The 11,981-nt window shown below is 41.4% G+C and overlaps 1 protein-coding gene across 2 annotated transcripts in view; it reads left to right on the top strand.

The window, feature by feature from the left end:
• The window catches only part of glg1a (golgi glycoprotein 1a), a 185,450-nt gene that overhangs the window by 168,221 nt on the left and 5,248 nt on the right, over positions 1–11,981 (top strand). For both annotated transcript variants that reach the window (XM_069901159.1, XM_069901160.1), the window contains exons 22-24: positions 7,334–7,435; positions 7,574–7,681; positions 9,135–9,255. In XM_069901159.1, coding sequence (XP_069757260.1) covers positions 7,334–7,435; positions 7,574–7,681; positions 9,135–9,255 — 331 coding nt within the window. The remainder of the gene's footprint in view (positions 1–7,333; positions 7,436–7,573; positions 7,682–9,134; positions 9,256–11,981) is intronic.

Genomic DNA, 11,981 nt, shown 5'->3' on the forward strand with positions numbered 1-11,981 from the left:
TCCTGCTGCAACTCAACAGAAGCCATTTTAAAAGTTTTACTGCGGGTCTGGACTTCCAGAAAATATTCATTTTGATATAATTCACTCTCCCCATTAAAGTAATGGGTAAGTCATTCCACCTTTTTAAATCTTTTTTAATTTTCTCAGTAATGGAACATAGTTCCATAAACTTTCTAAATTTTTATCAATTTTAATACATGGATATTTAATTGGATTATTAGTCCACCTAAATTGAGCAATCTCTTTACATTGATCATAATTCCCTTCTACCAATGGCATAACTTCACTTTTATTCCAATTAATTTTATAACCCGATACCATGCCTTCATCTTGCAACTTTTTATGCAATAGTGCTAAAGAATTCTGTGGATCTGTTATATAAATTAGTACATCATCTGCAAAAAGACTAATTTTATATTCCTCTTTATTTACTATAATTCCTTTAATTTCAGCTTCCTGTCTTATCCATTGGGATAATGGCTAATGGCTCAATTGCTAAAACAAACAACGCAGGAGATAAGGAAATACCTTGCCTTGCCGACCTTGTTAAAGGGAAAAGCAAGGAAAGTTGTCTATTGGTAACCACTTTGGCCTTTGGACTACTATGTAAAGCCTTAATCCAATTAATAAATGTTGATCCAAATTGAAACTTTTGTAAAATTTTAAACAAATAGTTCCATTCTAATTTACCAAAAGCCTTTTTTGCATCTAAAGACAAAACTAATTCCGGTTCTGTTTGTTTTTGAACACTATGTATTAAACTAATCAATTTTGGGAATAATTTATTTAACTATTCACCTGATACCAGGAGAAAAATAACCAACCTTGTCAAAAGGTGATTATTGTATCTTTGAGAAGATTCATTATTGAGATGAGAAAACAAGATTCAAAATTCCTTTATTGAAATGTACATAAAAATGGACAGAATTTGTTTTCCTTCCTTTCTTCTGTAAGAGAAGCACCATTAGTCCAGAGATATCAAGTATCTCTGGATCCTGCAATCTCATCAAATATCTGGACTCCTGTAACTTCCATTGCAGCACCTCCCCTAGTGGTAAATCTGAGCTTGTCCCTTAACTCAACTTCTGGTTCTCAACTCCCAACATGATTAAGCAACAGTCAGTGCTGAGGCCCTTTGTGAGCTGTGCTGGATATTAGTGCCCACATGAATCTTGGTACTGATGCCTGGTTGCCTTAAGGAGGTAATCAGCAGTCCATGGCGTCCAGTTCTTTTCCTTCCCCTTGGACTCTGAATCCTTCAGCTGCCATACTCCACACAGGTTCACTGTTATGGTCTCCTATACTGCAGGATCCTCTCCCAGGCTTCTCCTTGGCTGATGGTTTCTCCTGCTCTGGTGCCCTATGTTAGTTTGATGCTCCCTTGGAGCCTACGCCATTGAGGTCTGGGCTGCTAAGCATGGGTGCTGCCATCTTGCGCACATCTCTGAGGATCTTTGAACAAATAGATTACTGTTAACAGTTAGCGCCATGCTGTTACGGCGCCAGCAACTGTGGTTTGAATCTAGCACTCTCTGTTAGAAGTTTGTACTTTCTCCCTCATTTACATGGGTTTCCTCCAGGTGTTCTGGTTTCCTCCTGCCTTTCAAATCGTATTGGGTGTGAGTCAATTGGGTGTTATTGGGCAGCACGGCCTCGTGTGTTGGAAGGGCCTGTAACCATGCTGTATGTCTAAATTTTTTTTTAAATTAATCTATTGAGGTAATTGAATGGAGATGTTCATAAAATGAAGTCTTGATTCAGCATGTCAGAAATAAAATTAGTGACTGGTCAGTAACTGGAGGGCACATCTTAGAGTAGTAATAGGAAAGGATCAGTACAATGTCTTTATGAGGGAGTGCAGAACAAGTAGTGCTGTGATGGGCTGAGTAGCCACCTAAATCGTTGTAAAGTTCTAAGCATTGAATATTAGCAGGATTGAAATGGATGTCCAGTTCAATTCTTCTGTCATTATTATTTCAGCTCTTGCACCTAAAGCAGTCATATTTTAACTTAGCCATTCAATTTATTTATGGAAATATAATTTTAATATTAGTGATTCTGCTTTGAGCCTGATCAAAACCATACTACCCACTTAAAGGTCTCTTGCATTATTAATCAGTAATGGATTGTTGCCACTAAAATTCTGCCAGTTGTTGGATTTTTCCACCTTTCAGGATTCGGTTTAATCAGACTTGAAGGAAATTTGACTATAACAAACAACTGGGTGTCCATCTATAAGCACAACAGATTTATTAAACTATTTACATGAAGTATTCAGGCATTTTTTAAATCAAAGGCCAAAGTAACAGTGTTGAGAAACTTTTGTGATTGTCTTGAATGACTCCAGTGTGGTCTCCCTTTCTCTAACTTTGGCCTGTTGACTGCAGTTCTTTTTTTCCTTCCCTTTGAACTCTGCACTTGTATGTAAAAATGCAATGCTGGAGAAACTCAGCAGGTCAAACAGAGTACTTTATATAGCAAAGATAAAGTTACATAACCAATGCTTCAGGTTTGAAGCCATCTTCAGGCAGCTAAAGAAGGCAGACAGGCAGCTAAAGAAAATGGTGCGGGGGTGGGGGGTTGGAGCAAAGGTCCACAGACAAGAGTTAATAAGTGGATAAGGGAAGAATGGTTGCTTTGTGAATGGAGAGGGAAGGGGTGGAGAGTTGGAAGAAAGAAGACGAAGGGATAATGAAGAGAGAGTGAATGGGGAGTGGCCTATCAGAAACTGGAGAAGTCCTTGTTAATGCCATCTGGTTGGAGAGTGCCAAGATGGAATATCAGGTGTTGCTCCTCCAATTTAAAAGTGACCCTGGTTTGGCAGTGCATGAGGCCATGGACAGATGCATTGGCATATGAAGTGTGGTGCAGAATTGAAATGGTTTGCCACTTGAGATCCCTGTCATCCTTGTGGCAGAGCAAAGCTGCTCAGCAAAGCAATCTCTCAGTCTGTGTCTAGTCTCTCTGATGTAAAAGAGGCCAGAATGGGAGCACTGGAAGCAGTAGATGGCTCCTGCAGATTCACAAGTGAAGTGTTGCTTCACTTGGAAGGACTGTTTGGGACCCCAAATGGTGATGAAGGAGGAGGTTTGAGCACAAGTGTGGCACCTCCTGTGATCACAGGGCAAGGTGCCAAGGGGGTGATTAGAAGGAAAGAATGAGTGGAAGAGGGGGCAGTCCCTGTGGAAGGAGGAAAGGGGAAGATGTATCTGGTGGTGGGATCATGTTGCAGGTAATGGAAATTGTGGAAGATAATCTGTTGGATGCGGAGGCTGGTGGCATGGCTGGTGAGGACAAGGGGAATCCTGTTCAGGGCAGATATGCGGGAAATGGAAAAGATGCAGGTGAGGCCTGAGCTGGTGGTAGAGGGGAAGCCACTTTTTGAAGAGGAAGAAGCAGGACATCTTGGATGATCCAGACTAGAAAAAGCCTTGTCTTGGGAGCAGATACAATGGAAGAATTGAGAGAATGGAATAAAATCCTTACTGAAGTGTTAAGAAGTGTAATCGAGGTTTGGTAGGTTTGTTTAAAAAAAAGTGCAGAAAGTTTGTCTCCCAGGATGGAAACAGAGATATCAAGAAAGGGGAGAGTATCGCCGGAGATGGAGCAAGTGAATTTGAGGTTGGGGTGAAAGTTAACAGCAAAGTGAAGAAAGTTGATGAGCTCATCATGGGTGCAGGAGGCAGCACCAATGTAGTCATCATTTTAGAGGAGGAACTGTTGAGGAACTTGGCCTGTGTAGGCTTACAGCATGGATTGCTCCATAAAGCTTACAAAAAGTCAAGATAGCTGGGTCCCATGCATTTACCCATGGCTAATCCTTTAATTTGGAGAAAGTGGGATGAGTCAAAGGAGAAGTTATTGAGGGCGAGAATAAGTTCTGCCAGGTAAAGGAGTGGTGGTGGAAGGGGACTGGTTCGGTCTGTTGTTGAGAAAGATATGAAAGGCTTTGAAACAGTCTTTATGGAGGATGGAGGTGTAGAGAGATTGGACATCCATAGTGAAAATAAGCAGGCCAAGTTCTGGGATTTGGACACTATTGAAGAGATGGAGGGTATGTGTGGTATTACAGATATAGGTTTGGAGGGACTGCATCAGGGAAGAAAAAATTGAGTTGAGGTTAGATGATGCTCGTTCGGTGGAACAGGCAGAAACAATGGGTCTACCTGGATAATTGGATTTGTGTATCTTGGGTAGGAGGTAGATCTGGGCACTGCTGGGATGGGAAACTATGTTTGGAGGCTGTGGGAGGGAGATGTGCAGGTGTGATGAAGTTAGAAATGGTACGTGTGACTGTGACTTGATGTTCTTTGGTGACGTCCTGTTGAAGGGGTATGTAAGAGAAGTTGTCGTCAGTGTCCCAGACCACAACACCACCACCCATGTCTGCAGTTTGATAGGGAGCTTAAAATTTTGAGGAGAGAGTGAAGGACAGAGCATTCGAAGGAGGAAAGATTTGAATAAGAGAAGGGATTGGTGAAGTTGAGATGGTTGATGTCTCACCAACAACTGGAAATATAAAGATCCAGAGCAGGCAGCTGGCCAAGACGAGATGTCCAAGAGAAGGGAGAAGACTTGAGCCAGGAGAAGGGGTCTTCAATGTGTGGTGGAAGAAGTGGGCATGGAGACAGCAAAGAATTTGGCATCATGATGTACATGAATCTCATTTTGTTGTGGGTAAAGGAGGATGAAGGAGACCTCTACTGAGGACAAAGCATTCCATCGCTCAGAGGGGATAGGAAAGACCAAGCAGAGGTCAGAGGGTGTCGGAGGAGGAGGTTGAGAGAGGGGAAATCAAGGGAGGGAAGTGGATGTTGAGGCAGTCAGAGAGTGGAGGTAGTAAGTAGGGAAGGACAGAGGAGGAGGGTGGGGGGGTCACTGGAGAGTCGGGGTAGATAAGAGGGTGTGAGGGTTAGGGGCTGGGAAGAAAGGTGGAACTCAGAGGAAGAGATGACAATTGGGTAGGAAGAGATGTGAAGGATAAGGAGTGGTGGTGGGGAGGATAAGACTGTAGGATCCAGCAATGGAGATATCCAAGGTGCCAGCCTTGCGGAGGTGAAGGTTGATGTGGAAATATAAAATGCTGTTTGACCTGCTGAGTTCATCCAGTATTCTGATTATACTTCAATCACTGCATCTGCAGACTTTTGTGGATTACTCCTCTTTCTGTAGGTGTATATGCTTGACTATAACCCTGAACAATCCCATTCCTTGTTATTTCAAATCCTTCTCAATTTAATCCTGTCCCTGCTCCCACATCCTGAGTTATTTCATCTTTTCAGTATCACCCCCTGTAATCAAGGTTTCTTCACTCAAATGCTGAGTGCATGGATTTTCCCCAATTCATATCTCTCTCTTGAGACTTTTAGAGGAATACTTAACCCCCTTTAATCTCTTGAGGATTGTGCACAAGTGAATGTTTTTTGTCCATCTTGTAGTTGGTGGTTCCAAGTTGCACTTGTGTGTATTGTGTGTGTACCTTCTACCTTGTGGGGGGGAAAAATACCTACGCTCCAGGAATATTATACTGATTGAATGGGAGCTTTTGTCACATTGTATTGTATGTTGTATAGACTCCAAAATGTATTTAGCTTTCAATCATGTGGTGTATGATCATATCTTGATTAACCAGATTCCAGCAAAATAACAAAAAAGGGCAGCATCTTCGGTGAGTTTATTTTGAAAGATTAGAGCCAACACAATAGCTTTTATTTTTTTCTCCACAACACTCTCTCATTGTGTTTCAGCGCCTGCTGTTTATTTGAAACTTCTAACATTTTATTTTATATTTATTTATTTATTACTTCCTGGAGACATACATTGGCTGTTTAGTTCACAATTAAGTCATTTGCTAATTACAGGCAGGTTTCTTACTTTTTGACAAATGTTCCTTTGTTTGCAGAGGCCACATTGGGTTATTAGTATCCTAATGGAATACTGGGCAAATGAAGGTGGGAGAGGTGGAGTGGGGAGACAAATAAGGGAGGTCTTGTTATAATTGTGCATAGTGTTGGTGATCCTTCGCCTGGAGTTCTGCGTCCTATTTTTGTCTCCTAACCTAAATATAGTGATGTTAATGGCAGTGCAAATAAGACTCACCAGCCTTATTCGTGGGACGAGAGGGTTGTCCTATCAAGAGACTTTATAGTTGGGCCTTGGAGTTTAGAAAATGAGAAGTGATCTTATTCAAATATACATGATTTTATTCAAATATACAAGAGGGCTTGATGGGAATTTTTTCACTTGTGAGAGAGTCTCAAAGGATCATAACTACAAGATGTGGGTGGCACACTTAGTGTAGCGGTTAGCAGAGTGCTGTTACAATGCCAGCGACTGGGTCTGGGCTTCAAATTTGTACGGCATTCTTCCTGTGACTGCTTGGGTTTTCTCCAGGTGTTCCATTTTCCTCCCACCCATCAAAAATGTACTGGGGTCATAGGTCATTTGGTGTAATTGGACAGCAGAGGCTCATGGGCCAGAAAGACCTGTTTCTGTGCTGTATGTCTACATTTTAAAAATAAATTTAAATTTGTAAGAGGTTCGTCATTTAAAATTGAGATATGTAGAAATTTCTTCTCGCAGAGCGTGGTGAATCCCTGAAATTCTCAGCCTAGATGGGTACTGGAAGCATGGTCATTAGAAGTATTAAAAGTGGGGTGGGTAAATAGTTGATTGATCAAAGAAATATCTATTAAGAAATAGGGGGTGTTAAGAAATAGCAAATGGGAAGTTCGAAGAGCCTGATGCTCTCTCCTGCTCTGCTCTTGTGTTTGGGGAAACTTGCTCACAGTCTGACATTTATTGAATGGAAATTCCTAGCAGCAATTTAGACAGGGAAGGAGCTGTCCTCTCTTGATTTGAAATCTATGAATGAACAGTTAAGTTTCAAAAATTGTTTGACACATGCTTATTAACTCCAGTATGGTTACTGAAGGCAGCTAAAGTCTGCACCATAATCGATGGTCTGTTGTTTTTCATGAATAAGATCTGTGTATTAAGCAGTCATTGGTAAGACCTGGAAATTTTTGGAAAGCAGGCACCCCTTTAGCATCAATTATTGCCATTCCTTTTGGTGTTTTTTGTTTCCGTTTTTTTTTTAACTTTACCATGTGTGCAATCTTCTTGATTTGTTCTCTGGAGAGTGGAAATCTAGCCATAGTTATGGTTCCACTTGTTCACATTTTTAACTTAATTTTTAAGACATTTAATGTCAAGCATTTGCTTGACAGCGAGCTATTATGAATCTTGAATTTTTGTTTTTTGTGATTGGAGAGTGCAAATTTAACTATTGCATGTGTTAAAGTGACTGAGCTCCATTTCATCTTCTTGGCAGCGTTTGTCTTCAGATTGTGAAGATCAGATTCGTGTAATCATCCAGGAGTCCGCTCTGGACTACAGGTTGGACCCTCAGTTGCAGATACATTGCACTAAAGAGGTGGGTTGAACTCAAAACGACATGATGACGATTGAAAGGGTTTGCAGATGAGATTAGTTGATGGGGGTTAGAGAAAACAGCAACTGGGATAAAGAAGCATTACATGGTCATGTGAAGTTGTCATTCATGTTTTTGCAGATAAATACACTGTGTGCAGAGGAAGCGGCAGCACAGGAACAGACCGGTCAGGTCGAGGAGTGTCTGAAGATCAATCTGCTGAAGGTTACTGGAGAAGCCTGCAAAAGGGTAGGGATTTGTTGGATTGTTGCGTTGAAAACAAAATGATCAAATCATTTAAAGCAAAATAATAATGAGATGATCAAAATCCATCATACAAGTTCACAAAACAATCCAAAAAGTGCAAGAAATGCACTGGAGTTCATACTTGAACAGATTTTGAAAGCAGGTAAACCGAGAACTGTAGTTAAACCACAAGTGGGGAAGTGTAAATATTACAAGGAGGTACAAAAGAACGTGCAAATAGGAAACTAGAATTACTCTGTTGTACTAAATAGCCATACAGCTGTTTTCTCCATGTGCTGAGAGATGAATTGGAGATCCTTCTCTGATGTGTTTAATCAGGTGAAGGGCGAAAGATGTTCCTATTTATGGATTTCCAAAACCAAGGTCAATTACTTAAGAATCATTTTTAAATAAAACCAGTGTAAAAGTCAAAAGAATTTTATCCATGTATATCTCAGAAGTTGCTCTCTCTTGGACTAGTTGCAATAGCAAATTAGATTAACAAGTGAGAGCCACTTATCTACACAAGGAAGAAGAGAATTAAATGTTAGTAGTTAACAAAGCTGAAAATAGCCTTGTTGAAACTCGACGTGTTGAGCTATAAATACCACTAAATGCTATTTATTTAGGATAGTACATGCAAGACAATATTGGTGAAAAATTTCATCTATTTTAGCAGTAAACAGATTTTTTTAAATGGTGGGAGATTGAAAAATGCTGTTGTTCAGAGGGACTTGGATGTCTTGTATGAATAAAAACACAAATGATGGAGGAACTCAGCTGGTTTCACAGGATCCATAGCAGGTAAAGATGTATTACTGATGCTTCGGGCCTGAGGTCTTCTTCAAGGTATATGCAAAAATTAGGCAGGCATCTGAGTAATGACTGAGGAGAGAAAGTGGGGAAGAGAGGGAGGAGTCCAGATCAGCAGACAAAAGATTTAATTGGACATGATAGTTGAAAGGTGAGAATTGATTTTGGATCTGTGAAAGGAGACAGAGGGGAAAGGGAAGAGAGACAGAACTAGAGGAAAGGACTTGGGGGGAAAAATGTGGGGTGGGGTTTTAACAGAAACCCGAGAATCTGATGTTAATGCTATCTGGTTAGAAGGTGTCCAGAAGGAAGATGAGTTGTGCTTCTTCCAACTTACGAGTGGTCTCAGTCTGGCAGTGCATGGTGGGTGAGGGGAAAGGAGGGGTTGATGGCAATCTCAGAGTAGGAGATCAGCCATTCAACTTGCATGGTAGTAAACCTTTGGAGATTTGTGGAGGCTGAGTAATTTGAATCTTAAGGAAATCAAGTGTGGAGGAAAAAGTTCAACAATGGTCTTGTTGGGACTGAATGACCTGTTGATGCTCTATTTATTCCTTGTATTGGTGTTTAAACTGTCTCTGACGTGACTGTAGAGCAATGATTAGCCTAGTTTTGTTTAATGGCATCATACTTTCTCCTTTAGGAGATACTGAATATGCTGCAAGAGAGCAAAGCTGACATCTTCGTGGACCCTGTGCTTCATGCAGCCTGCAGTCTGGATATCAGGCACCATTGTGCCTCGATTCTTCCTGGAAAAGGACGCCGTAAGTGAATAGTGGTAGGAGAACGGGGCTTGTAAAGGAGAGTTTGTTCAGTTGTTCATGAAACTATTTAACCTGACTAGTCAATAAGATTAACAGACCCAATTACTCTTGCTGATGCTTGTGAGAGGAAAGGGAATCAGGTAGGAACATTCTGCTAGCTGTAACTCTGTAAACTTTGAGGTTAAGTATAGATTATTTTTTCAACTGATCTGATGATGTTGCTTTGCTTTTCTATGTGAAGATGGATTGTTAGGACCGAGTGAGAAGAAAGTTTGATCCTGAGTTGCAATCAAATTTGGCAGAGTCTAAACCATTCCACATACAAATGTTAACATTCTTCACCTTTATTCAATTAGTGGCACACTGGATCAGAATTAGGCTGCTCCTGGTGTGTTGCTCAAATAAACCTTCCCAAATAATCTGAGACTCAAGAGACTGCAGATACCTGGTACCAAAGGAACAATTGCTGGAGGATCTGTGCATCAGGCAGCAACTATGGAGGCAAAGGGATAGTCAGCATTTCAGGTCAAGACCCTGCATATGGACTGGAGAAAGATAGCCAGTAAAGAGGTGAGGGAGGGGTTAAACAGGGTAGAATCAGGTGAGATGGGCAGATGGGGCAAGGGGTGGTGTTGGGAGGCTGTGACTAGTGGGAGATAATGACATAATGAGAGGGAAAACAGATGCAACCAGGAGGAAATGAAACAAGAGAGACTGTATAGAGGGGTGATATGCAGATGGAGCACATTGGGGGAAGGGAGGTGGTATGCTGGATAATGGACTGCTGGAAGCAGGTGGAAGAGAGGAATGTAACTGGATGACAGTGTTTAGGGAGGGAAGGGGGGCTGCGAACAAAAGGATTGAGAAATAAAGCAGAGTCTGGGTTACATGAAATTTCAAAATTCCAAGTTTAAACTGTTTGAATTGCATACTAGCCTTTGGAATGTGAGATGCTAATTTTCTAGTTTGCTTTTGGCCTCACCCTGGGAGTGAAGAAGGCTGGGGACTGTCAGGTTAGTGTGGGGATGCGGACCTTGGAATAGCCATTGTTGACACAACACAAGTGTGTTGTGTTTCTTTAAATAGTTGTTGGACTCATTTATGTGGAAGAGTGCACATTGAGATCATCAGATACAATGGAGGAGGTGCATGTGTTTTTTTTCCTCACTTGGAAAGGCTGTTTCCCTTGGTGGTAGGGAGAGGTATATGGAAAAGTGTTGCACCTCCTATGATTGTAAGTGAACGTGCAGGGCACAGGAGGGGTGAGTGGGAAGGAGTGAAAGGATTGGGGTCATGGAGAGAATGGACCCTGTGAAGGGTGGGGTGGGGTAGATGTGGCTGATGATTGGATCTTGTTTCAGCTAGTGGAAATGACGAAGTTTGTGATGAATGTGGAGGCTGTTGGAGTGAAAGGTAAAGACCAAGGGAGCTCTGTCTCTGTGCTGACTGAGTGGACGATGTGACATTGTAAAAGATTGAGTGCTCCATAAGGTGAAGTCGAGAGAAAATCCAAGTGAATATGAAGTCAGGGTGGGTTTGTTGCGAAGGTGATAAAATAGGAGTTGTATATAAGTTTGGGAGACGGCAACAATGCAGTTGTCAATCTGGCGGAGAAAGAGTTGCGGGATAGTGTCAGTGTTGGTTTGGAACAAGGACTATTTTATAGGGCAGGACGGTTATTGTAGTGGTTCATGCAACGCTATTACAGCTTCATCGACCTAGGTTCAAATCCTGCGCTGTCTGTAAGGAGTTAATATGTTCTCCCTGTGTCTGCATGGATTTCCTTCTGGTATTCTGGTTTCCTCCCACCATCTAAAATGTGCAGGGTTGTAGGTTAATTTGGGAGTAATTGGGTGGCACAGGTTTAAATAGCTGGAATCGGCTTCTAACCTGCTGTGAATATATTTTTTTTAAAACGTGGAAAACAAAAAGTGGCATAAGTGTCATAATTGGGGCAGCACGCTTATGCATTTGGGACTAGGTTTGACTCCTGCGCTGTCTATAAGGAGTTGGTGTGTTCTCTAGTGTCTGCATGGGTTTCCCCGGGAGCTCCCGTTTCCTCCCACTGTTCAAAACGTACCGGGGGTGAAGGTTAATTGGGTGGCACAGACTCATGGTCTGAAATGGCCTGTTACTGAAAAAAAAGGATCTTGATTAGCTACACTAATTTGATTTGCCTAATCTGCACATTCATTTTAAAAAAGCCCAGAAACATTGCAAGACCTCATTACCAGCAAAGTTATTCTGTCCCCTTGTAAAATTTATATACTCTCCCTTCCTTATCAGCTGACTTGCTATCCATGGACTCCTGATGTGAACCTCATGTTGAATTTATTTTTGAACAAATGTCTGAAGACACATACACATTGGGAAATCACTGTTTGTAGAAATATCATGTCAGCTTCTATAGCACTTGTGTTAAGTCTTTCCCTGTTGCATTACATCACTGCAGCTGTTCCAATAAGAGATGGCTTATTTACACAGCTGAACCTTGTGATTTCAAAACCAATCCATATATCATGTGATATAATTTCCTCCTGAGTATTTAAATATGCCCATTAATATCTGTTAATGCTTTTAGATCATAGGGCATGTTTGTATTTATTAAGGGAGTGTAGGTAATATGAGGGAGAGGTCTAGTGGGTGTCTGCATTTTTGTTCTCTGTGAGGAGTTGGTGCTTCTATCCCTTATGTATATAGTGGACTGAGTGTACTACTCCCACCAG

This window comes from Narcine bancroftii, chromosome 10 (assembly GCF_036971445.1).
Source record: "Narcine bancroftii isolate sNarBan1 chromosome 10, sNarBan1.hap1, whole genome shotgun sequence".
NCBI classification, from domain to species: domain Eukaryota; kingdom Metazoa; phylum Chordata; class Chondrichthyes; order Torpediniformes; family Narcinidae; genus Narcine; species Narcine bancroftii.